This window comes from Papio anubis, chromosome 7 (genome assembly GCF_008728515.1).
Source record: "Papio anubis isolate 15944 chromosome 7, Panubis1.0, whole genome shotgun sequence".
Lineage (NCBI taxonomy): Eukaryota > Metazoa > Chordata > Mammalia > Primates > Cercopithecidae > Papio > Papio anubis.
Window position 1 is genome coordinate 122,755,987 of NC_044982.1, and position 26,090 is coordinate 122,782,076.

At 46.6% G+C, this 26,090-nt stretch overlaps 1 protein-coding gene across 2 annotated transcripts in view; it reads right to left on the minus strand.

Annotated features, from left to right (window-relative positions):
* Positions 1-26,090, minus strand: part of MAP2K1 (mitogen-activated protein kinase kinase 1) — a 109,962-nt gene that overhangs the window by 2,167 nt on the left and 81,705 nt on the right. For both annotated transcript variants that reach the window (XM_003901088.4, XM_017960720.3), the window contains exons 6-9: positions 7,473-7,597; positions 4,473-4,674; positions 2,069-2,133; positions 83-144 (exon numbers count right to left, since the gene is read on the minus strand). In XM_003901088.4, coding sequence (XP_003901137.1) covers positions 83-144; positions 2,069-2,133; positions 4,473-4,674; positions 7,473-7,597 — 454 coding nt within the window. The remainder of the gene's footprint in view (positions 1-82; positions 145-2,068; positions 2,134-4,472; positions 4,675-7,472; positions 7,598-26,090) is intronic.

Consider the following 26,090-nt stretch of genomic DNA (forward strand, 5'->3'; position numbering starts at 1 on the left):
AGCAAAGCTGGTGCTTCCAGAAATGGGGTGGGGAGCCTGACAAATCCAGAGTACCCTTCCAGAGAACAAGGAGCCAACTTACCATTTATTCACAAAATCTTGAAATTCCAGACTGAAAACTCCACTGGGCAATTTTGGAGGAGGCTGCAAACACATGTTGAGATAAGAAAAATGCCTGGCTTCTTGCTCCAGCCATCTCCTCTCCCCATCCCACCCCTCCTGCCAGCCAGTGCTATTTTTTTAAAGTCTTCTCTGCAGTCCAAAGGCAGTGCTACTCTCATCCAGTCAAGGAAAGGCACAGATGGAAGGCCAGTGCTGCCTTTTGGGTAACCATCTTGGAACCACTGGTTTCAAATAGCACACTTAGAACTGGGACCAAGTCAAGTCCACTCACTTGTCTGGTGATTTTGAACTAACCACTGTTCCTCTCTGAGCCTCAGTTTACTCTTCTATGACATGAAGAGGTTGGGCCTAATGATCTCAGGGACCCTTTTAAGCTCTGAAACTCTACAATGGTAAATCTTGGAGTGCGACATGGAAACGTAACTAGCAATTTACTGGCAGCAACAGCTAAGGGCACATGCAAACCACCAGGCTGGCCCAGGTCTGACAGCACCTGCAGAAGCAAACCGGTTTTTAAAAATCCCTTTTCTGAGCCCTAGAGAGGCAGTGCAAAGTTGATGAAACATGAACTGACAGGGCTGGGTCTGGAAGAATGTTACCTGCACACTCCACAGCGAGGCTGTTGTCAGGTCCCCAGAGCGATCACGCAGCGCTATACACTACAAGGCTCTGGAGCACTGGGCGCACGGTGTTCCATGCAGTCCAGGAAATGTGGGCCAACTTACACACCCAGGCTGGGAGCTGCGTGTAGCTTCTTTGGGAGGTGCTGACCCACGGACATAATGTCCATGTGATGTCACTGCTCTGATGTACAGCCCCAAATCTCATTTTTAATCTCAAATTAAAATGAGATTAAAAATGAGACACTGATCGCCACCACCACAAAGCCCAACCTAGTGCTCTTCCTCTGAGGGCCATGTCAGTCTGATCTGAGGTGAGGACTAGAACTCAGCTCTTAGAACAGTGACCCAGAGCAAGTCCTACTCTGCAGACTGTCCCTGCTGCTGAGGGAATCAAGGGACTATTCAAGGGAGAGAGGAGACCAGCAGCTTGGCCTCCAGAGGCAGCATCCATTCCTTCTGAACAGGAAAGAGCTAGGCAACAGAGGGGCTGTGTGTCAGCAGAGGCTGCAGTGGATCAACTGCCATGCGGCCAAGCCTCCTAGGAGGTAAGAGTGGGAGGTGGGAGGTGGTGAGGAAGAAAGAGCACTGGGTGGGAATGACGTGGGCTACTTTTCATCTTGGAGGCTCAATTTCCTCACCTGTTTGAAAAGGAACCAATTTGGCCTACCTCAGCAATGCTTGGGAGAATCACATGGGAAATTAATGTGAAAATTTGGAAGAGAGCAGTGCACGCTAGGAGACCAGCAATGGCATATCTAACCTCAGATATCCCTTCCCTTAATATGACTACCACCCGGAACCACCCAGCTTAGGTCCACAACAGTAGAGGATAGATGGCTTTTTTTCTGACTCCTACAAATGCAACATCCTCTGCCTCCCTCATTATCCTTAAGCAGCAATGATCTGATCCTGAAACTGCTTTTCTACAGCCCGTGGTGCTTAGTATAAAGCTGTGCATATAGTAAAGAGAGGTATATTAAACTCTAGTAGACTGAACCTGTGACAGGGATGTTTTTTGGTTTTTGTTTTTTCAGAGCCAACCTCTGCCTCCCAGGTTCAAGCAATTCTTATGCCTCAGCCTCCCAAGTAGCTGGGACTACAGACGTGCACCACCATGCCCAGCTAATTTTCGTATTTTTAGTACAGATGGGGTTTTGCCATGTTGGCCAGGCTGGTCTCGAACTCCTTAGCTCATGTGATCCACCTGCCTCAGCCTCCCTAACTGCTGGGATTACAGGCATGAGTCACCGCGCCCAGGATCTGGGTGTTTTCTTAAGATGAGCAAGTAAATTCTAAGGTGAAGGAAACCAGGCAGTACTTACCTCGTTGACTATGTAATCCAACAACTCAAAAATTGCCATGGGAGGTCGGCTGTCCATTCCATATGCTACAAATTTTATAAAAAGAAAAAATACTTCTCAGAAACAGATTACTTCTTAATATGAGGCAAGGGATTGGGTATAGATCCCTGGGACCAGAACAGGGTCATGGACAATAAAAATTAAACATCCACAGATAAGGCTTGAACACAGAGGGGACCAGCAAAGGCAGGGTACAAGTCTGGGCTCTGCCACATCTTAAGTTCATAACCTTTGGCAAATCGGTTCATTGCTGAGCCAAAGTTCTGAGTTTTGTAAAGCACAGACATAATAATTATGTCTGTCCTTTCCCCCTTCCTTCTACTGAGAGAGGCACAAATGAGATAGCAGCTAAATAACTAAAGGACTTAGTTTTAATTCTCTATGAACTTGCATTTCTTCCTTTTGTCTCCTAGAGTCACAGGCCAGCCTCAGAGGCCACAGCCACCAGCCCCTCCAATGACCTGCCATCAGCTACCCCTAGCCCCCTCTGCTTTCCCCTTTATACAAGCTCTCTCTCATGTGGACCTCATGGAGGTATAGGGCAGGTATCCCTGGCCAGACAGGAGCTACATAAAAAACAGTTGGCTAGGTCAGGCTATTCCCTGAGTACCAGGTTTACTTTCCAATATTCACATTCAGAGAGGCAGGTGGTACTGCACAGTGTTTATCATCTTGGGAGTCAGACTTGGCCACTTACAAGCCTATGTGGCCTTGACAAGGGCCCTGTACCTCAGTTTCCTCATCTTTAAAATGGAGATTATAATCATCTTCACAAATGAAATGCTACTAAAATTCTATAATGCTAGGCAAATCCATGGACACAAAGTAGATTAGTGGTTGTCAGCGGATCAGGCGAGGGGGAGTGGGAGATGGGGTTTCTTTCTGGGGTAATGAAAATGTTCCAGAATGAGACAGTGGTGATGGCTGCACAACATGGAACAATGTACTAAAAACCACTGAACTACATACTTTAAAATGTGAATTTTGTCTTACGTGAATTCTATCTCAATAAAAAAAAAAAACTACCAAAAGTCATGATTAAAAAATTAGAACGCAGTGGCTCACGCCTAAAATCCCAACACTTTGGGAGGCCAAGGCAGGAGGATCACTTGAGCCCAGGAGTTCCAGACCAGCCTAGTCAACATAGCGAGACCTCATCTATACAAAAAATTTTAAAAATTAGCCAGGCATGCCGGGCGCGGTGGCTCACACCTGTAATCCCAGCACTTTGGGAGTCTGAGGGTGGCGGATCACCTGAGGGTCGGGAGTTCCAGACCAGTCTGACCAACGTGGAGAAATGCCATCTCTACTAAAAACACAAAAACTTAGCCGGGCGTGGTGGCACACACCTGTAATCCCAGCTACTCGGGAGGCTGAGGCAGGAGAATTGCTTGAGCCCGGGAGACGGAGGTTGCAGTGAGCTGAGATCACGCCACTGCACTTCAGCCTGGGCAACAAGAGTGAGACTCCATCTCAAAAAAAACCCAAAAAACTAGCCAGGCATGGTAGCACGGTGGCACATGCCTGTGGTCTCAGGTACTCAGGAGGCTGAGGCAGAAGGATCACTTGAGCCCAAGAGGTCAAGGCTGCAGTAAGCCATGATGGCACCACTGCACTCCACCCTGGGTGACAGAGCAAGACCCAGTATCAAAACAAAAACAAAAACAAAAAACCCCCAGAAATTAGAAGCCAGGCATGGTGGATCATGCCTGTAATCTCAGCACTTTGGGAGGCTGAGGCAGGAGGATTGCTTGAGCCCTAAAGTTAGAGACTAACCTGAGCAACATAAGGAGACTATGTCTCTACAAAATAAAAAACAACCTAGCTGGGCATGGTGGCATGTGACTGTGGTCCCAGCTACTCAGGAGGCTGAGGTAGGACAATCACTTGGGCCTGGGAAGTTAAGGCTGCAGTGAACTGTGATCGTGCCATTGCACTCCAGACAGAGTGAGCCCCTTCTCTCCCAACCCCCCAGATAAATTATAGCCTGTAGTCCCAGCTACTCTGGAGGCTGAGGGAGGAAGATTGCTTGAGCCCAGGAGTTGAAGACTGTGACTAGCCACTGCACTGGGCAACACAGCAAGACCCTTAATAATAAAAATAATACAAAAGGTTAAATAATGTATACAAAGTCCTAAGTGCAGTGCCTAGAACATAGTACATACTCAACAAATGGTAGGAAGTAGTTGGTAATAACAACACCCATCTGGAGACCCTTGCTGCTTCCTCCTAGCCCTAGCCTGGCATCCAGGGACAGAGAAATCAGTCTTGGCAGAATGTACAGAGAATCAGCCCTCCAGAAACCCCTGAAAGTAAGGGACCCCCCAACACACAGTCCAAGATGGGGACACACCAGGCTACTCACAGCTAAGGGGCCTCCCGGGGGTCCTTGGCCTAGGTGGGGTCTCAGCCGCATCTCCCTCCACCTGGCACCCAAACATCAGTTCCAGCTCCTTGGCATCTGGAGGAGGGATGGGATACCTCCCAACCGCCATCTCTACCAGAGACAGTCCCATGCTCCAGATGTCTGACTGCACAGAGTAATGAGTCCCCTGGAGTCTTTCTGGCTGCAGGAGAGACAGACAGTTATAAATACCTGACCTAACATGGACCCCTGGGTCTGCTAATGCATTTTCTCTTCTGTCTCTTCTCAATAGTTCATATCCTGTTTCAAGAGCTCCACTAACCTCTTGAATTTGGCCTTCCACCTACCCCCAAACATTGTGTTTACCAAATCCTAGCTGGCTTCTGTGGCTTTGACCCCTCATCCCTGCTCTCTCTCTCCTATAATCTGGCCTAAACTGACAGACCACATGTAATCAGCTGGGCCCTGGCTGCCACTTCAGCCTGTGGTTCCAGCTTTACCCAGCTTGGCCACAGTCTTGCACGCACAGGGCAGCCTGTCCGAACCCCAGCATGAGTGGCTCATCTTGTCACTGAATGTGAAACATGAAGCTTGTGGAACGCGGGTTGGGAATGAGGTGTGCCGTGGATACATAGAACAAAAGATCTTGGGTCAGTGGGCCTGAGACTTAAATCCCAGTTCCGGGACTTACAAGCTAAAGGATCCTGACTATCAGCCTCATCTATAAAATGGGGCTGTTGCTGGGCCAGGGCGCAGTGGCTCACGCCTGTAATCCCAGCACTTTGGGAGGCTGAGGCAGGAGGATCACATGAGATCAGGAGTTCGAGACCAGCCTGGTCAACATAGCGAAACCCTGGTCTCTACTAAAAATACAAAAATTAGCTGGACGTGGTGGTGCATCCCTGTAATTCCAGCTACTTGGGAAGCTGAGGCAGGAGAATCATTTGAACCCGGGAGGCAGAGGTTGCAGTGAGCCAAAATCACGCCACCACACTCCAGCCTGGGCAAGAAGAGCGAAAACACCGTGTCGGAAAAAAAAAGGTGGGGGAGTGGGGGGGGTCAGCTGCTGATGATGAAAATGACAGTAACAATGACATAAGAAAACTCTACTTAGGGTTACTAAGAAGATCAAATGACAATGTATGTCACATGTTGTAAAATGCTGTACAAATATTGGTTGATATTGGTGGGAAGAGCCAAAGAGAAAAAATGTATACAGTGCTATGTAAAAGCATTATTTTTAATGAGCATTATTTGAAATAGCACATGTATTTCAAGAACCCTACCGAAAAAATATTTATTCTGGCCATAGTATATTCATTTAGACATTAACTTCTCCTGTAGCATTTTTCACTAACTCCAACACTGGACTATTTTGGAACTGACCATATAACCACAAAAACCCAAACCATTAAACCCTTGACCAGTAACTCCGAGGGCCTGTTAATGGATTTTGAACTTGAGAGTTGGCAGTCAAATGGCCCAGGATGCCAGCTGCTCAGTTATTAGACATTTAGGGAAGAAACAATAAGGAGATGACAGAGAAGGAGTTCTACTGTGGATCACTGGAGTGGAGGGGTGGGGATGTGGGTCAGTGCCAGGTGAGTGATGTTGACAGTGGCTGGAGTCACAGTGGGGGGTAGGCGCCAGCAAGAAGGAATGAGGATGTGTTCACACTGGGATCTGGGCACAGGTGCCAAATCCTCCCTAAGAGGCAAATGAGGGTGTGCTGTGCAAAGGGCATCTGCCTGGCAAGGGGGCAGCTAGCTTTCAATCCTGGCTCAGCAAGGTTAAGCAGGCAGGTTGCTTAACCTCCCTGAATCTAGACTTCCTCACCTCTAAAATGGGAACAATAATCTTTATTTCCTGGGACAACCACATGGATCAAATGAGACCTTCCAGGGACATGACATGTGCTTTGACAGAGAACACATAAAATGTGATCTCAGTTAAGATCTGAGCCTCTGCGCCTGTCCCCCCTTCCACACGGGCCTGCACTCCCTGCCACTTCTGTAAAGACTGCCTACTCACTCCAACGCTTCTCCACTCTGCCACACTTCAGCACTGGCCCAGACTCACGTTTCCACCTTTCCGAATCATTCTCAGAAATGTGCTATCCATGTACCCTCCCACTCAGCCAACTAAACATCTACCCACTTGCCAAGCATTCCCTGAACACCTACCACATGCCAGGCCCCACGCCAGGCACTAGGGACAAGAGAGACACCTTGTCCCTGTCCCCAAGGAACTGGTGATATGGAGGAGGGAAGAGAACATGCTGGTGCTGCCATAGTGTGAGGATAGCCCCACACAACACTCTGGTGACAGTGGGAGCCAGCAGAGCTGGGAGCAGGAGGGAAGACGCCCAACACTGGGTGTTGGCTGAAATGGAGCAGAGACTCTGGCGAGGGGTCCAGGTGTGCTGCAGTTAGAGGGAGGAGTAAATGACTGACAGACATAGTGAGGAGGGAGAAAAGAGGCTGGACAATTCTGAACAGACTCTCAGGAGTTGGGAGCTACAAGATACTGAAAGGATGGGCTGCTGAGAAGGCACATTAAAAGCCAATGCTCAGGTTTCTACCTTGGGAAACCAGGAAGATGATGCTGTCTATTTACTGCTAAGAGAAAAGGAGGAGGTGAGGTAGTTTGGGGTGGGTCATATCTGAGCATCCTGGGTTTGTGGAGCTAAAGACGATCATGTAGAGATGCCTAGAGGGGAGCTGGAGCTCACAATCCTTCAGAATGAAAAGCTGCATTCTGGAGCTGCACAATCCTCTCAGTGAGTCAAGGCCCCAATATCCCAGTTATGCTCCAAGGCCTAAGAAAGACCAAGACCATCTTCCCATTCAACTTCATCTCCTCAGGGAGGACCACTGTGCCTCCTCCCTCACTTCTCATCCCCCACCCAGCACAAGACTCTGGCTCCACAGGAAAGATACCCACTGGGCTCCTATCCCTGACCGTACAAGAAGCTCAAGCAATGGAAACTTCTGTTCATACCGACATGTAGGACCTTGTGCCCACGAAGGAGTTGGCCATGGAGTCGATGAGCTGCCCGCTGACCCCAAAGTCACAGAGCTTGATCTCCCCACGGGAGTTGACTAGGATGTTGGAGGGCTTGACATCTGCAAGGAAGAGAAAATAGAAAAGGAAGGAATTGACACAGGTAGATTGGGGAAGAGAAGGGTCAGCATTCCACACAGACCAGCCCTGACCCTGAGTCCCAGGACAACACCCCGTCCGCCATCAGGCAGCCCTTGGCTTGCAAACACTGTACACCAAGGCCCCCTGTTCCAAGTTCAAGAAGCAACTGTCAGGAGATGAAATGAGCAGCTGCTTTAGAAGTAGAATAGAAAGACAGTCGATTTCCACTCTGAGAATGCAGACTTGGCCAGATGACCCACAGGAAGGAGTCTGTTATCATGAACAGTCAGGATTTCGAAGTCTGTTGCTTCAACCACCCATACTGGTAAGACATACTATCTATGGTTGGATCATGAAGGAGGCAGAAAAAAAACAATAAAACCTATCTGCTTGCTGAAGCTACACAGGCTAGAAGGGGACAGGGTTTGGCGGGAATTCCCATTCTAGACCTCTGCACCAGGCACAGAGCATGTGGGTCTTTTTCTTATGAGTATGTGTGGCAGGGGTGGGAGCTGAGTGATGATTCCATTGCACTGGAGTCACTCACCTAACAGCCTACACAGCTACATCTACCCTGCCAGTCAAGGGGAACCCCTTGCTATCTGGCGCTGGAACGTGAGAGGGCTTAAAGCTGCTCCTCAGAGGCAAAACAATGTTCCCATCCCCCTTCCTTGCACTCTTATTATCACCCCATCCCACCCATCTGGTCACTGTCACAAATACCAGTACATTGGCCCTTAGTTTGCAGAGACCTAAATTTCCAAACTTTTTTTTTTTCCCACTGTATCCTCTGATTCATAAAGTGTCCTGTAAAGTGCATAGACCAGGGTCAATTATCCTCATTTATAAGTGAGAAAACCAAGGCTGGGACTTGGTGAAGGCCCCTGGAGCAGGGCTTTGTGGAGCAGACATCAGCAATGAGACTCACTTTGAGGGCAGACCATGTTTAGGGAAATCCTTAATAGTCGTAATATAAACACCACATAGGACATCTAGAAAATCACAGAAAAAATCCAAACCTCCTATGATACAACCCAGCAGAGTCACTACTAACGTTTCATTATTTTTCCCTTCAACACTGTGTTATATGAATGCATTTATTTATTATTTCTTTTTTAGACACAGAGTCTCACTAAATTGCCCAGGCTGGGCTTGAACTCCTGGGCTCAAGCAATACTCCCGCCTCAGCCTTCCAAGTAGCTGGGAGGATAGGTGCGGGTCACCATGGCCGGCTATTTATTCTTAAACAGATTCAAACAGGTCTATTTAAGTATCTTTCCAAGGGCAAATTGAAAAACAAAAGCTGGCGGTGCCTCATGCCTATAATCCCAGCACTTTGGGAGGCCGAGACAGGAGGATCACCTGAGGTCAGGAGTTCAAGACCAGCCTGGCCAACATAGTGAAACCTTGTCTCTAATAAAGATACAAAAATTAGCCAGGTGTGGTGGTGCACACCTGTAACCCCTAGCTATTCAAGAGGCTGAGGCAGGAGAATCATTTGAACCCAGGAAGCAGAGGTTGCAGTGAGCCAAGATCGTGCCACTGCACCCCAGCCTGGTGACAGAGTGAGACTCTGTCTCCAAGAAAAATAAAAAAAGGCTAAGGCCCAAGAGATCCAGCAACTTGTTCAAAGTCACACAGCAAAAACTGGGTAAAGCTGAAAGCAGATCCCAGGCCCTCTGACACTTAACACCTGTCCTCTTCTACCCACCCTACTGCCATGGTCTAACAGTCGCCACCTACTGTCCACTGAGCACCTGCTACCTTACCTGTGGGCTCTGTGTGGGCACCAGGCAGACAGCAGGCAAGAAACTGACCAAGTCCCCCACTGTCATGAAGCTTCAATTTTAGTGTGAGGAGACAGACAATAAATCAATCAATGAACAAATGTGTAACATCAGGTGGTCTTAAGTGGCACAAAGAGAAACATAAAACCCAGCTGGGCATGGTGGCTTACACCTGTAATCCCAGCATTCTGGGAGGTTGAGGTAGGCGCATCATTTGAGGTCAGCATGGTGAAACCCTGTCTTTACTAAAAATACAAAAATTGGCTGGGTGTGGTAGCACAAGCCTGTAATCCCAGCTACTCAGGAGGCCGAGACAGGAGAATCGCTTGAACCCAGGAGGTGGAAGTTGCAGTGAGCCAAGATCATGCCACTGCACTCCAGCCTGAGCAATAGAGTGAAACTCCGTCTCAAAAAAAATTAACAAAACAAAACCCTGTGAGGGCAGAGAGAGTAAGGGGGGTACTGCCATGACAAGGTGGAAGAAACGGCCCTGTGAGGAGAGGACACTTGAGCAACTATGTGAACAGAGAGAGGGAGTGAGCCACGCAGCCTCTCAGAGAACCATGGGGAGATTCTGAACTTCGGGAGGAGAGGGGCGAGTTCTGTTCTTTCCCTGGGCCTAGTGTTAGGACAGGGCGCACAAACACTTCAGCCGAGGCATGAGTCCAGCAGTTGCTTGTTGGAGTTGTACCTCCTCATCCCACCATGCCCATGGCCCCTCAGAGGACAGGCGTTGGGTGCCTGGCCTCTGGAGGTCAGGAGCTCAGGATTTGGAAAATCATGCTGAGAATGGAACGAGACTGAGAAGGGTAAGGGGTGTGACAGCGCCTGCTGGAGTGGCACACCAGGGCGCTCTGACACAAGCCCTCTTCCACACCTCCCACCCAGTGCCATCGCCTCTCATCCATGCCAGGCCACACGGCACCAGGCTCCCTCACCTGGCCCATACTCTCCCCATGGGCTGTTTAGGCATGACCTGTTAGGCCTGTTTTAGAGTAAAAGAGTAGCACTGGCTAGTGACACAGAAGCCCTGTGTCAAATCCTGACCCTGCCACTTACTCTCCACGCAGCCCCGAGCAAGTCACTTGACTTTTCTGGGCCATGGTTTGCCATGAATGAAAGAGTCACAATGGCGGTTCTCATACCATCACAGACCAGGATCGATGTAATAAGGCGTGGCATATGAGCAGCACACCACGTTATAGGAATAGAGAATGACTGCTTCACAGGCTGCCCTCCGAGATCAGCAGTTCACAGAACCAGACACCTCTCCTTCCCCACAAGAACACAGTCTCCTCCACCCAGGCCAGCAGCTTCTTCCTTTGCTGGCTCAGACACCTCTCTTCAGGCTGCAGCTACTGCTCAGGCATGACTGTGCTGCATCTAGCTGTCCTTGTATCTGATCTCTATTCACATGGCAAGCAAGCCTCCCTTTTTCAAACTTACATAACACAGCTTGCCGCCATCCCTGGCTGTGAGCTCCAGCTTCTCCCACCCGTTCCAGGAAACAATACTGCCTAGGAGGCAGCAGAGATGCAAGGGGTTGGAGAGGAAGAGAAGGGAAATTCTAAGGGGCTTTTCACTGCTGGACCACATTGGTCCTGGGAGCCAGATCCCAGAGGGCCTCACAAGAAGCCACCTGGAAACCTGGGCACATGAGATCACTGAACCCCAGAGCACGCTGCCGGAGCTGCCAGGCTAGGACATCCCTCTTGTCCCTGCGCCTGCCACACCCAAGTCTAGCTCTTCTCTGGGGATGGAAGAGAGGCACATGATGGCAGACAAGTCCAGAGAGAGCACCCCACACTTGCTTCCCACAATAGCCAGGTGCTTCACACACTGTTCCTGTCTCCAGCATTTTCTCCCTCCACCCGCCTGCACAGAAACCAGCACTCCTCCAGCGGGACAGCCCCTGCACAGAGCCTGCCATGGCTCCCCTCTGCCTCAGAGCACAGTCCCAAGCCCCTCTGCCCAGGTTTCCATGCCCTTCACTGTTTCCTCCTTTCCTCTCCAACTTCTCACCACAACACATCTCCACATCCACTTTCTCCTGGTTGGGGCTGCTCTGCCTCTCTAACTGCCCCTGTGTAAGAGTCTCGCCTTCTCTTGTGCTGGTCCTTGCATCTAACAAGTAGTCCTTTCAAATCACCCTGTCACCTCTACTCCTAGGTGCCTAGTTCTTCTGAATCCCCTTCTCAACTTGGGATAATGCCCTGCTCCTGGAGTCCTGGGAGGATTAACTGGGCTTCCTCTCATTCTCCTAGCAGAGCCCTCAAACATTCGAATCACAGGCCCAGTCCTTCTCTACTTAATGAGGCCACCTCTGGGCCTTGGGTTCTCTTTCTGATCCTTTGTTAACCGAAAGGTGATGCTGAGAGGGCCCCCAGCAGCTGGTGGGCCAGGCTGCATTCTGGAGGAAGCATCAACCACCCAGTAGACTCCCAGGCTCATAAGCTTCCCTAGGAATCCCACAGGAGGCTGAGATCTAATAACCCCAATTCTGCTCAGCTTCTGTGACAATGAGTATGGGTAACCCCTCCTTCCTCAAAAATGAACAAGGAGGTTTTATGAAAAACTCAGAAAGTATGTTCTTCTCCGGTATTTTCTGTCCCAAAATAACACTATTCAAAGCCTCCTGATTTTTCCCTCAAGAGCACATATTTTGAAGTTTAACTATTAAGTATTTTCTAACCCTCTAAAATAAGGTGTTTGGATAAAATAATTTAGGGAGTTGTTTATTCTAGAAACACAGAGTATCTGCACTGAGCTATGAGTAAAAAGGACACAGGGATTGTTACCATCAGGGGAGACAGAATCCAACAAATGACAAGAAAACGTGCACGTGTAAAGGCAAAGATGAAGATGTGGTCAAGGCCCCGTGGACTAGTCTAAATTCTTCCAACTAGGTGGGATGGGTGCCACCCACTGGATGATAGCCTGAGTAGCTGACAACGCCCTGGCAGGCAGATGAATCAAGGTGAATCTCAGCCTTCTATGTGTTTCCACTATATCCTAATACCTTCATTTTGTTTGGTTTAGGCTAATATTAAAAGCAACTTAATTCCCTAAGGCAAGATGGAAGATGATGGGGCCTGGAAGAAGAGAAAGGCAGAGGAGGGGTGGAAGTGGGGAGCCCAAAAGAAAGAGAAGAGGTGGGGCTGGGCGCAGTGGCTCACACCTGTAATCCCAGCACTTTGGGAGGCCGAGGCGGATGGATCACGGTCAGGAGATCGAGACTGTCCTGGCTAACATAGCGAAACCCCATCTCTACTAAAAATACGAAGAATTAGCCAGGCGTGGTTGCAGGTGCCTGTAGTCCCAGCTACTCGGGAGGCCGAGGCCGGAGAATGGCCTGAACCTGGAAGGCAGAGCTTGCAGTGAGCTGAGATCATGCAACTGCACTCCAGCCTGGGTGACAGAGCGAGACTCCCTCTCAAAAAAAAAAAAAAAGAAGAGGTGGAAGGAAGGAGTGAGGGGCTGCTGAGAAGCAAGCAGAGTGACACAGGGAAGCTGCATTCTTGCTTATTTGTGACAAAGGCTGAATCCAAAAGTAGATAAGCAACAGTTAAAGGATTTAAAAAATAAAAAAACAAAGGCAAATGATTTTTTTAAAAGGCAACTTGAGGCTTCAAACGACCTCTTCTTAGCATCCTTGGCAGAGCCTTAATAACTCTCCCCACTGAAGATGAAGAAACAGAAAGGGAGCTGACTGGATGAGTCTAATTGCACCCTCTACAGAGCCCCTCCAGCCATCCATGGCCTCGGGGAGCTAGTTAAGTAGCAGAGATAATTAAATTCAGAGAAAATCCCCAACTCTTCAATTAGCCATTACGCATAACCTCTTTTCCCCCACCCAAATTTCCTTCCCCAGGAGCACTGGAAAAAAAGCCAGAATGCAGCTGGGAGACTAGGTGGGAGAATGAGAGGTGCAGGTGAGCCTAGCAGGCCTACGAAGATCCTACAGCAGCTCTGGTTTATGGAACACCTGCTGTGGCAGGCCTTTTAAATATACTAGCCTCTGTTTTTGTTTTTTGGGGGGTGTTTTTGTTTTGTTTTTCTGAGACAAAGTCTTACTCTGTCACCCAGGCTAGAGTGCAGTGGCATGATCTCGGCTCATTGCAACCTCTGCCGCCTCCCCAGTTCAAACACACTATCTTCTTTAATCCTTACAGTAACACTGTGAGAGAAGCATTATAAACCACTGCACACAGATGAGAAACACTGAGGCCCAGAGTAGGGAGGCGTCACCTGTCAGGGTGGCACAGGGAGCTAACGATAGGGCCTAGGGTTAGAACTCAGACCTCTGAGGGAGCATTCTCTCCAGGATCTAGAAAATCAGGGCCCAGACAACAGGACTAAAGGCAACCCATAAGAAGCTGTACTCCAAAGTTTCAGAAGAGGCGTTATTGAGCTGTGGCTGGGGAACGAATCACTCACATTACAGATGTAACGAGCTTTACTTCTGGGAACAAGGATTTGACTTGGGACAGGCTGAAATCCCTGAAATTCAGTAAGGAGAGAATAATTCCCACTCCAGTTTAGCGAGTGAGCACGATGCTTCTTTCTCAGCTCCAGCCCATTATCCTTCTTGACAAGGCCAACTGCAAGAAATGTGCTAGTAGCAGGAACCACTTTCAAGTTTATCTCCCTCACTTTCAAGATTTTTACAACCAAGCCCAGCAACTGCATTTTCTTTTCTTCCTTCCAAGCCTCATTAGTTTTGAAATGCTTTCCTTCTCTACCTTCCCTACACTTCTCTCTGCCAATTCACTGCTCATCCTCTGACCCAGAGGGCCCATAAACCCTGACAATTAAACACAGGATGATGTTGCAGGAGTTTAGGATTTGCTTTTCATTAGCACACAACATTCCAATAAATTATCTAAATTTTGAGGCCAGGCATGGCGGCTCAGGCCTGTAATCCCAGCACTTCAAGAGGCTAAGGCGGGTGAACTGCTAGAGGCCAGGAGTTCGAGACCAGCCTGGGCACCATGGCAAAACTCTAGCAAAAATACCAAAAAAAATTATCTAGGCATGGTGGTGTGCACCGGTAGTCCCAGCTACTCAGGAGGCTGAGGCATGAGAACTGATTGAACCTAGGAAGCAGAGGTTGCAGTGAGCTGAGATCGCACCACTGCACTCCAGCCTGGGTGACAGTGAGACTTTGTCTCAAAAAAGTAAAATAACATAAAATAAATTATCTAAAATTTTAATACAGAATGTAACAAAAGCCAGAGCAAAAGGTATAGGGGGTTACAGAGAGAAGAGAGGTGTAATAAAAGGAGAAAGAAAGGAAAGAAGAGCAGTCAAGGGAAATGCTTATGAATCCCAGATTCCCTGACAGCACTCTTTTTTTTTTTTTTTTTTTTGCTGAAGTGCAGTGATACGATCATGGCTCACTGCAGCCTCGACCTCCTAGGCTCAAGCGATCCTCCCACTTCAGTGCACGCCACCATGCCCAAGTAACTGTTTCTGTTTTTGGTACACAGGGTCTCCCTGCTTTGCCCAGGCTGGTCTCAAACCCCTGGGCCCAAGCGAGCCTACTGCCTCAACCTCCCAAAGTGCTGAGATTACAATTGTGAGCCACTACGCCCAGCCTGATTTCTCGTTTTTAATGACCCTTCATAATATTTGCGCCCTAGTTTACAGAGATGGAAATTGCGGCTGGAGGATAAAATCTCTTGCCAAAGGTCACAAAATAACATGAAAACAGCATATTTCCCCCCCACCAGATTTGGACTACCTCAGAAGAGCAGATACGCAATGTATCACAAAGCCAATCAACCACCTACAGGCAGCAGAACAAACTTGGCTAACTTGAGTACTTCTCATATGCTATTCAAGAAACGGAAATTAGCTAAAAATCTGTTTTGACCTGCTGAAGGCTAATTTTGTTCAGCAGGAGAAGTGGGAGGTAGTGAGGTGGGTGTTAAAACAATGACAAAAGAAGATAGGCCAGAGTTCTGTTCATTATTAAACAATGAGTAGGAAAGAATTTCTAGTAATGTCACCATATTTATGTGACCCTGCTCCACCAAAGTACGGCCTCCCCATTTGTGCCTGGGTCACAGCTTAACATAATTCACCAAAAAAGGTCTGGAAAAAAGGTCAGGAAACTACTCACCAGTTATTTCTAGCTTGGGATAACCCCTAATGGAAAGACTTAGAAGAATGTGTTTGACAATTTAAAGACAGATGTCAGGCATTCCTTGTCTCCCCATCACACATACTTCTTTGGGGCAAATGCAGCTTTAGGTGGAGACTAACAATCAGAGAACCTTGTCCCTGGCTACAGGGCAGCCCCCTGACCTAGGCTCGGCTACTCATAGCTCCCTATCCCCTGGCCATGGTGATCTCATAGGTCTGGGCACATGACCCCTAAGAGTCCAATCAGGAGTCCTCGCTCAGAACTTTCTAATTGAAGTGAGAAAATTCTTCTGATAACAAAACTGTAAAGCAGGAAACCATGGTTCCATCTGGTAGACAGCTGGCCCGAGAGAAGAAAGCCAACATCGAAAAGGAAACGAGAGAGAGAGAGAGATCTAACAGCTTTTTATTTTTTTTTTTGAGACGAAGTCTCACTCTGTCGCCCAGGCTGGAGTGCAGCAGCATGATCTCAGCTCACTACATCCTCTGCCTCCCAGGTTCAAGCAATTCTCCCTGCCTCAGCCTCCCGAATAGCTGGGACTACAGGCACCTGCCACAATGCCCAGCTCATTTTTGTATTTTTTAGTAGAGATGGTGTTTCGCCATGTTGGCTAGGCTAGCTAAGAGCATCTTTTTTTTTTTTTTTTTGAGACGGAGTCTCGCTCTGTTGCCAGGCCAAATTGCAGTGGCGCAATCTCGACTCAATGCAACCTCCCGCCTCCCAGGTTCAACCGATTCTCCTGCCTCAGCCTCCTGAGTAGCTGGGACTACAGGCACCTGACACCAGGCCCAGCTAATTTTTGTATTTTTAGTAGAGACGGGGTTTTACCATGTTGGCCAGACTGGTCTCAATCTCTTGACCTCGTGATCTGCCCGCCTGGGCCTCCCAAAGTGCTGGGATTACAGGCGTGAGCCACCATGCCCAGTAGCTAACAGCATCTTTTAAAAGCACATTTTAATCAAAGTATAAGAGCTAATGACATTTGAGCCCCTAGATACAATTATCCATCAGGCCAGCTGTATTCCTATCCTTTCTGGAGTTTGGTTAGCTGATACAAAAAAACAAAACAAAACAAAAAATCATCTTTATTGTTTGAGCTAATTCAAGTTCACTAGCAACCAAGAATCTTAACACCCAGTGATTCTTACCATCAGCTGGCATCATAAATTTCATTATTAAGTAGGTCGTTTAGTGTGGTGTGGAAACAGCACCACTAACCTAGATCTGGAGTTAGACAGATCTGGGTTTGAATCCTAGCTCTATCATCTACTAGCTCTGTGGCCCCAGCCCAGTTCCAGAACCTCTCTGAGCCTTTCCTTGACTGTCAGGTGGGAATAATAACTCCTACCTGCTAATGTCTGGTGGTACTAAGTACTCAAATCAGGAGGCTTTAAATGTGAGAAGAGTTAGAGTTCAATGGCTCTTGCAGCTTGGAGGGAAAATAAAAGCTAACATTTATTTCAGAAAACAAAATACAACCAATATAAGGAATCAGATTCCTTCTCAGCCTGGCTTCTACCTAACACGGCCCCTGTGAAAGGAAAAGAAATCTTGGGGCCCCAAAAATCACTAAGCTAAAGGGAAGTCAAGCTGGGAACTGCTTAGGGCAAACCTGCCTCTCATTCTATTCAAAGTCATCCCTCTGCTCACTGAGATAAATGCATATCTGATTGCCTCCTTTGCAAAGGCTAACCAGAAACTCGAAAGAATCCAACTGTTTGTCTCTCACCTACCTGTGACCTCGAAGCTCCCTCCCTGCTTCAAGTTGTCCTGCCATTCCCAACAGAACCAAGGAACATCTTACATATACTGATGTCTCATGTCTCCCTAAAATGTATAAAACCAACCTGTGCTTGGACCACCTTGGGCACATGTCATCAGGACCTCCTGGGGCTGTGTCACAGGGTCCTCAACTTTGGCAAAATAAACCTAAATTAACTGAGACCTGTCTCAGTTATTCAGGGTTCATGTTTTGGTAACCACAAAGGGATTCTGAGTGGAGGTGCCCCTGACCTTTGACAAATCTCCCATTGGTGCCTGGTACCAGCTTGAGCTATCTTTATGGCTCAAACCAACTGGACAATTTGCTGAGGCCTAGAAGCACCTCCTCCAGAGAATCCCTGATCTCCCAAAATCAGGGAGTGGTCTAAAGTTTATTTTGCTGTACAACTCCTTTTTTTTAAATTTTTTTTCAGTTTTACTTACTTCCAACACAAGGCAGGCAAGTTTTCCTGCTTCCGTGACAATGGAAGGCAAGTAACTCCTTTATGGAGTTTTGAGCTTGCTTCCAACAGGGAGGGCAAGTTTGAGTCTCCTCCTGCTTCTAGGATGGTAGAGGGCAGTCTTCAGCATGAAACCCATCCCTAAGTAACTGAATTAGGGTTTGTCTTGGCTACAGTTAAGATTAACAACCAGCTGGTCTTATTTTCTCCTTATCATGAGACCTCTAAGTACATTGTATAGGTTGTGTGATCATTTGTTTGCTTTCTTTTTGTTGTTTCTGTTTTTGTTGTTATTTCGGTCTTTTTCCCATTGGGATTGACCAACTCCATGCAACCTGATCAAATTTGAAGGAAAGTTCCAAATTATGGGGAATGAGGCCTATGAAATGGCTAAATTCCTACAAAAAAACAAGCAAAAAAAAAAGTGGCATGGGGGCGGGGGAGAAAAATGGCCAGCAAAAGAAAAGGAAAAAAAGGAAAGATAATGGCTATCACCTCAGGTTGCAGTTCCATACCTAAGGTTCCGCCTTCTTTTTTTCATGACAGCCTAGGTTTGGTTCCCAAATCAAGCCCTTTCTGAAAGGTTTGATATTTGGTACTTCTGAAATAGCAAAAATTTGTCCAAGCAGAAATATGGCAATGAGATCTAAACAGATTTTTTTAAGGGAGTTCAATGGTTAAAAGTCAGCTTAATGAAAAGCTAACATCCAAGATGTGTGTGTGTGTGTGTGTGTCTTTAAAAGGACTTTATGTTTTGAGTTTGTTTTTTCTCTGTCTAGGACCTTGTCTTTTTTTGAGACAAATTTTTCTTCTTCTCAGTGGACAGAATTCTGTTTTCTTAATTGATTTCTGCTCTCTCTCCTTTCTCTTGCACCCCCTGCTGCATGAGAAACCTAAAATAGTTTATAATAGCCTGGAGTTCCTTAAAGAAAACAAAGAAGGCACCAGACTCCCTTTGGGGGAGAAACCTGCTTTTTCTTATGGGTCCCCAAGAGTGTAAACAAACAAGTTCCTCTCAGCTATTAAACTGCTTTTGTATTGTGTTACCTGATTTTCTGACTAAAATAGTTATTGCAACAGAGGCTACTCTTGGGTTTTTAAGGAAGAGTGTAGTTTAGACACTTAGAAATGTCTTTGTTTAAAAAAAAATTTTTTTTTTTTGAGACGGAGACTCGCTCGGTTGTCCAGGCTAGAGTGCAACGGCGCGGTCTTGGCTCACTGCAACCTCCGCCTCCTGGGTTCAAGCGATTCTCCTGCCTCAGCCTCCGGAATAGCTGGGGTTACAGGTGCCTGCCACCATGCCTGGCTAATTGTTATTTTTAGTAGAGATGGGTTTTCACCAGGTTGGCCAGGCTGGTCTCGAACTGCTGACCTCGTGATCCGCCCACCTCAGCTTCCCAAAGTGTTGGGATTACAGGCGTGAGCCACTGTGCTTGGCCAAAAACAAATTTTTTCTTTTTTTTTTTGAGACGGAGTCTTGCTCTGTTGTCAGGCTGGAGCACAGTGGCGCGGTCTCGGCTCACTGCAACCTCCACGTCCTGGGTTAAAGCGATTCTCCTGCCTCAGCCTCCCAAGTAGCTGGGATTACAGGCACCCGCCACCATGCCCATCTAATTTTTGTATTTTTAGTAGAGATAGGGTTTCATCATGTTGGCCAGGCTGGTCTTGAACTCCTGACCTCGTGATCCACCCACCTCGGCCTCCCAAAGTGCTGGGATTATAGGCATGAGGCACTGCACCTGGCCAAAAACAATTTTTTTTAAAGCATCATGTGGTCTAGCCTCCTTTTTGGAGACCCAGGATTCAGTGTGGGCTCTACCCAGAGCTCAGAGATCCAGTTATGATAGGTAGTACCTATCTAAATAAATTGGTCTCCTTATAGAATCCTATGATAGATTTCTATAATTGTATGTTTGATTTGGTATCCACCTTTAACCTTCCTCTGCACCAGAGTTTTCCTCTCTGTACTTTACGATGTAAATTTTGCTATCTGATTTTTCACCTTAGAGTTGTGTCCTTCAATACACAGATTTAGGAGCTATTTAGCTGACAACTGCCAAGCATAATGAAACAGGTTATCAAGAGTTTGCAAGTCTGACAGAAGGGGGAAAAAAAAAGGAGGTCTGTCTTACCTTTAAGATGTACTTTTATTGGTATAGCTAATATGTCCATGTATTTATGTGTTGTGCACACAATGATTTACTACTAAAAAATATATAAAACAGCTCTAATTAATTGGCTTAAGGAAAAATAAAGCACAAATCAAATACTTTATCAGAAAATGAAAGACTAGTCAAAAGTTTCTCAAGTTTACATGGTTTAAGTAAAATCTTTAATAGATAAGCTACCTTTAAGATTGTTGGTAAAGTACTTACTATTAGAAATGCCTTAAGAATAGCCAGGGTACATTTTTGTTTGCATTTTTTGACCAAGAAATTTCATACGTATCCCTGCCAAATACTATAAGGTGTCAAAATTTGGCATAGGGGTTACAAAACTATAAACCCAGCCCAAAACAGGATGATCTTTGCTTGTGAGCCACCAGGCGCGGTGGCTCATGCCTGTAATCCCAGCACTTTGAGAGGCCAAGACAGGCAGATCACTTGAGGTCAGAAGTTCAAGGCCAGCCTGACCAACATGGTAAAACCCAATCTCTACTAAAAATACAAAAATTAGTTGGGCGTGGTGGCAGGCACCTGTAATTCCAGTTACTCAGAAAGCTGAGGCAGGAGAATCACTTGAACCCAGGAGGCACAGGTTGCAGTGAGCTGAGATCATGTCACTGCACTCTAGCCTGACTGACAGAGCCAGACTTCGTTAAAAAAAAGAAAAAAAAAAATCTTTGCTTCTGTAAATATTGATAAGACACTGATATTGGTTTAGTGAAAACAGCTAAGTCTTGAATTATTTAGTAAAACAACCATAACTTCTAATCATGTGGTTTTAGGCAGCCTAGTCCCCAGGCAGGAAGGGGGTTTGTTTGGGGAAAGGGCTGTTATCGTCTTTGTTTCAAAGCTCATCTATAAACTAAGTTCCTCCCAAAGTTAGTACTGTCTATGCCCAGGAATAAACAAGGACAGCCTGGAGATTAGAAGCAAGATGGAGTTAGTTAGGTCAGATCTTTTTCACTGTCTCAGTTATAATTTTGCAATGACAGTTTCTCTTTTTTTTCTTTTTGAGATGGAGTTTCGCTCTTATTGCCCAGGCTGGAGTGCAATGGCACGATCTTGGCTCACGGCAACCTCTGCCTCCTGGGTTCAAGCAATTTTCCTACCTCAGCCTCCCGAGGAGCAGGGATTACAGGTGCTCACCAGCATGCCAGACTAATTTCTTGTATTTTTGTAGAGATGGGCTTTCACAACGTTGGCCAGCTGGTCTCGAACTCCTGACCTCAGGTGATACACTATGCCCGGCCCTGCGGTTTCTCTTTAAAAGGTGGTTTTATAATCAACTATAAAATTCTAACAGGTGCTCTTGAATACAGGTTTCTGATAACTTTAAAGGCTGTGACATCAAAACAGAGGAAAAACTTTCATGACTCATGGAGAGCTGAAATGTTCATGAATATCAAGCAGAACAGGAATTAGCTGCATGAACTGAACTTACAGGAGACTGGTGTAATCTTTTTATTTTTTGCTTAAAATGCTGCTGATTCTTTGTGTTCTTTTTCAGAGTCAAGGAAACTTTTCTTTTGAGCTATTGACAGGTTTTAACAATTTGTTTTTTGAGATGCAGTCTCGCTCTGTTGCCCAGGATGGAATGCAGTAGCATGATCTCAGTTCACTGCAACCTCCACCTTTAGGGTTCAAGTGATTCTTCGTTCTCAAACTCCTGAGTAGCTGGGACTACAGGCACACACCACCACGCCCAGCTAATTTTTTGTATTTTTAGTAGAGACGGGGTTTCACCATGTTTGCCAGGCTGGTCTTGAACTCCTGACCTCAAATGATCCACCCACCTCAGCCTCCCAAAGTGCTGTGATTACAGGCAGGAGCCACCACACCTGAACAGGTTTTAACAATAAAGTATACATACGCTCATGAAAAAAAACTGAAGCATATTTCTCTCCACCTGATTTCTCCAGAATTTGGAAACTATGTGGGAGTATTCTTAACTTACGGCAATATAGTTATCAGCATAAGTGCAAAAAAATCTGTTTTCATTTGTAACAGGACACGATTGGAGAAACTGGTTATTTTACCAAGGTTTTGACTAGAATGGTGTGCTTTCCTTTAAGGAATCCAACTTGACTTATAGAGCCAATAAAAGTCCCTTGGGAAAACTGGTCTCATACCTTGTCTACACAGTCCCTGTACAGGGATCATGGCCTGTGATAAGTAAAGAATGTCACTTTCTGATAGGCCCAGGAGCCCCAAGTTATCTTGGGACATCAAGAGGAGATGAATTCACCCAACTCGTATGTATTTGATGGTACAAATCCATGGCTGGGCTTAGCTTTAAAAAAGTCTTATCTGAGAGTCCTTCTACAGAGCAAAGTTTCATCAAAGCCAATTTTAAAAGCCTATGTGAAAAATAATTATTCTTACTGCACTTTATAGAAATAATATGCCCAAGTATAGTAAAGCAAATTGGTCCTACCATGATTTGTCTTTAGTAAAAACGGGAAAGTGGAGAGAGAAAAAATCCGTTTCAAAAACTATAGTACAGTTTGTTGTTGTTGTTTGTTTGTTTGTTTTTTTCTTGAGACAGAGTTTCACTCTTGTTGCCCAGGCTGGAGTGCGGTGGTGAGGGAGGAGACCACCCCTCATATTGTCTTACACCCAATTTCTGCCTCCAAAGAAAGAAGAAGTAAAAACTAAAAGGCAGAAATGAAATCCACAAGCAGGCGGCCCGGCGCCACACCCTGGGCCTCGAAGTTAAAAGATCGACCCCTGACCTAATCGGTTATGTTATCTATAGATTACAGACAGTGTATAGAAAAGCACTGTGAAAATCCCTGTCCTGTTCTGTTCCTATCTGATTACCGGTGCATGCAACCCCCAGTCACGTACTGGCTGCTTGCTCAATCGATCGGCTCCCAGCTGAATAAAGCCCTTCCTTCTTTAATTCGGTGTCTGAGGGGTTTTGTCTGCGGCTTGTCCTGTTACAGTGGCACAATCTCGGTTCTCTGCAACCTCCGCCTCCCAGGTTCAAGGATTCTCCTGCCTCAGCCTCCCAAGTAGCTGAGTTTGCAGGCATGTGCCACCATGCCCGGCTAATTTTTTTGTATTTTTGGTAGAGATGGGGTTGGCCATCTGTTGGCCAGGCTGGTCTCGAACTCCTGACCTCAGGTGATCCACCCACCTCTACCTCCCAAAGTGCTGGGATTACAGGTGTGAGCCACTGTGCCCGGCTAGATTCTAGTCTTACCTAGTTTTTCAACTTTTATCATATTTTACAGTTTGGACTTAATTCTAATTTTTCCTGGCTACAAGTCTGTAAAACAATGTTTTTGGCCAGGCACGGTGGCTCATGCCTGTAATCCCAGCACTTTGGGAGGCCGAGGTGGGTGGATCAGCTGAGGTCGAGAGTTCGAGACCACAGCCTGACTCAACATGGAGCAATCCAGTCTCTACTAAAAATACAAAATTAGCTGGGCGTGTTGGCACACGCCTGTAATCCCAGCTACTCAGGAAGGCTGAGGGAGGAGAATCGCTTGACTCCGGAAGGCAGAGGTTGCGGTGAGCCAAGATCGCGCCACTGCACTCCAGCCTGGGCAACAAGAGCAAAACTTCGTCTCAAAACAAAAACAAAAACAAAAAAGAACAATGTTTTCAATTTTTTTTCTTTTCCTTTTTCCCATTTTTCCTAATTTGAAATTACTGAAAACTAAGCTGTGCTTTCTTAAAGCCCTGTGAACTGAAGCTAGACAACTTCAAAAGAAAATAACAGCATACATAAGCCACTTTCATACCTGTATGGACTTCAGAATAATGTGCCCTATCTCACTTTTCCAGGATTATTCTTCTGTTTATTGTAGTTTTTCTCCCTTTCTCCCCCTATTTTTTGTCACAGGACATGAGACCATAACCTGTAAAAATGAGCTTTCCTAGTAACTTGGGACCTACCTGTCTAGGAATAAACTGTCCTAGCCGTGAGAGATCCGATGAAACCTGAGACAAAAGATTCATTTTCTTCTAAAATGCTTTCTCAAAAGTTTTTAAAAAGAAAAGGGGAGAAATGTGAAAGAAAATAAATCTCGGGGTCCCCAAAAATCACTAAGCTAAAGGGAAAAGTCAAGCTGGGAATTGTTTCTGGCGAACCTGCCTCCCATTCTATTCAAAGTCACTGAGATAAATGCGTATCTGATTGCCTCCTCTGGAGAGGCTGATCAGAAACTCAAAAGAAAACAACCATTTGTCTCTCAGCTACCTGTGACCTGAAAGCCCCTCCCTGCTTTGAGCAGTCCTGCCTTTCCGGACAGAACCAGTGTACATCTTACGTATAATGACTGATGTCTCATGACTCCCTCAAATGTATAAAACCAAACCCTGGCCAGGCGCACTGGCTCACACCTGTAATCCAAGCACTCTGGGAGGCCGAAGCAGGCGGATCACCAGAGGTCAGGAGTTCGAGGCCAGCCTGGCTAACATGGTGAAACCCCGTTTCTACTAAAAATACAAGAAATTAGCCAGGCGTAGTGGCAGGCGCCTGTAATCCCGGCTACTCGGGAGGCTGACGCAGAGGAGAATCGCTTGAACCCAGGAGGTGGAGGTTGCAGTGAGCCAACATTGCACCACTGCACTCCAGCTTGGGCGACAAGAGCGAGACTCCATTTAAAAAATTAATTAAAAAACCCCTTCCCTGACCACCTTGGGCACATGTCATCAGGACCTCCTGAGGCTGTGTCACAGGCATGCATCCTCCACCTAGGCAAAACAAACTTTCTAAATTAACTGAGACCAGTCTCAGATATTTGGGGTTCACACCCCCTCAGTGCCAGGAGGGTCTATACTGTTCCATAAATATTCCCTTCATGTTTGACTCTGAAGTACTTACTGTTCAATCAAGATATCTTCTCTTCACATACATCCTACTGTCCTTCCAGTCTGATTCAGACAAATGAGGGGGAAGGGAAGGCTGCCTAATTCAGATGTATCCCCCTAATTACCTCCCTTCATTACAGGAAGGAGCCCCACCAACAATATACACTATATAAGTTTTGGTGGATTACTCAGAGACTTGGGAATTGTGCTAAGAGGGTCAGGTTGAATCTGGGCTGTGTCTGGGAGGGACCTGTTACACACTGGTTGCTGAGGGGTGGTGTCTTCCTCCTGCCCTCTGGACAAAGCAAAGAAACAAGTGCAGAGCACGCAGAATAAGCAGGAAGGCTGCCTAGAATTCCAATGGCTTTCTGGTCCCTGTTCTTGTCCCATCCCTTCCTGAGCACTGACTACACCTGGCCCTCACGTTCCCTAAGTCCCCTGTTCTGTTTACACCAGCTCAAGTTGGTTTCTGTTATGTGTAACCAAGAATCCTCACTGAAACAAAGCCCAGCTCCGAGCTCCCCTGTGAAGCCTCGCCTGACAGCTGTCCACCCACAAGAGTCCCTCTCCTTGGAATCCTTGAGGTTTTTCATCATGTATGTCACTTGTTATGTCAGTACATATGCTACTTTCTTTTAGCCAATTTTTTTTCTGAAAAATCTAAATATTCACAAAAGTAGAGACAATAACCATGTACCTATCACCCATATTCAACAATAATCCATTTTTTTACCAATCTTTTTTTTTTTCTTTTTTGAGACAGAGTCTTGCTCTGTTGCCCAGGGTGGAGTGCACTGGTGCGATTTTGGCTCGCTGCAACCTCCACCTCCCGGGTTCAAGCAATTCTGTCTCAGCCTCCCAAGTAGCTAGGACTACAGGCATGTGCCACCACGCCCAGCTAAATTTTTGTATTTTTAGTAGAGATGGGGTTTCACCATGTTGGCCAGGCTATTCTCGAACTCCTGACCTCAGGTGATCCACCCACCTCAGCTCCCGCAGTGCTGGGATTACAGGTGTGAGTCACTGTGCCCAGCCCCAATCTTATTTCATTATAACCCCCAGCTCTTTCTTTGCAGAGTGGGAAGGAGTGGAATGTCTTAAGGCAAATCCCAGACCTCATGTGTTAATTCACCCATAAACCTTTCATCTAACTTTTAAAATACAGTCTTGCTTTTCCAACTAGGACTCACAGCTCTAAGAGGATAGGAACTATCTCTTCTGCCTCCTTGGAGCCCAGCATTGTATGCACAATATGTGCTTTTAAATGCCATAACTTCAATGCTATTACACAACACTTGGTCAGAGTTTCATCTGATCCTGAGGACAGTTTC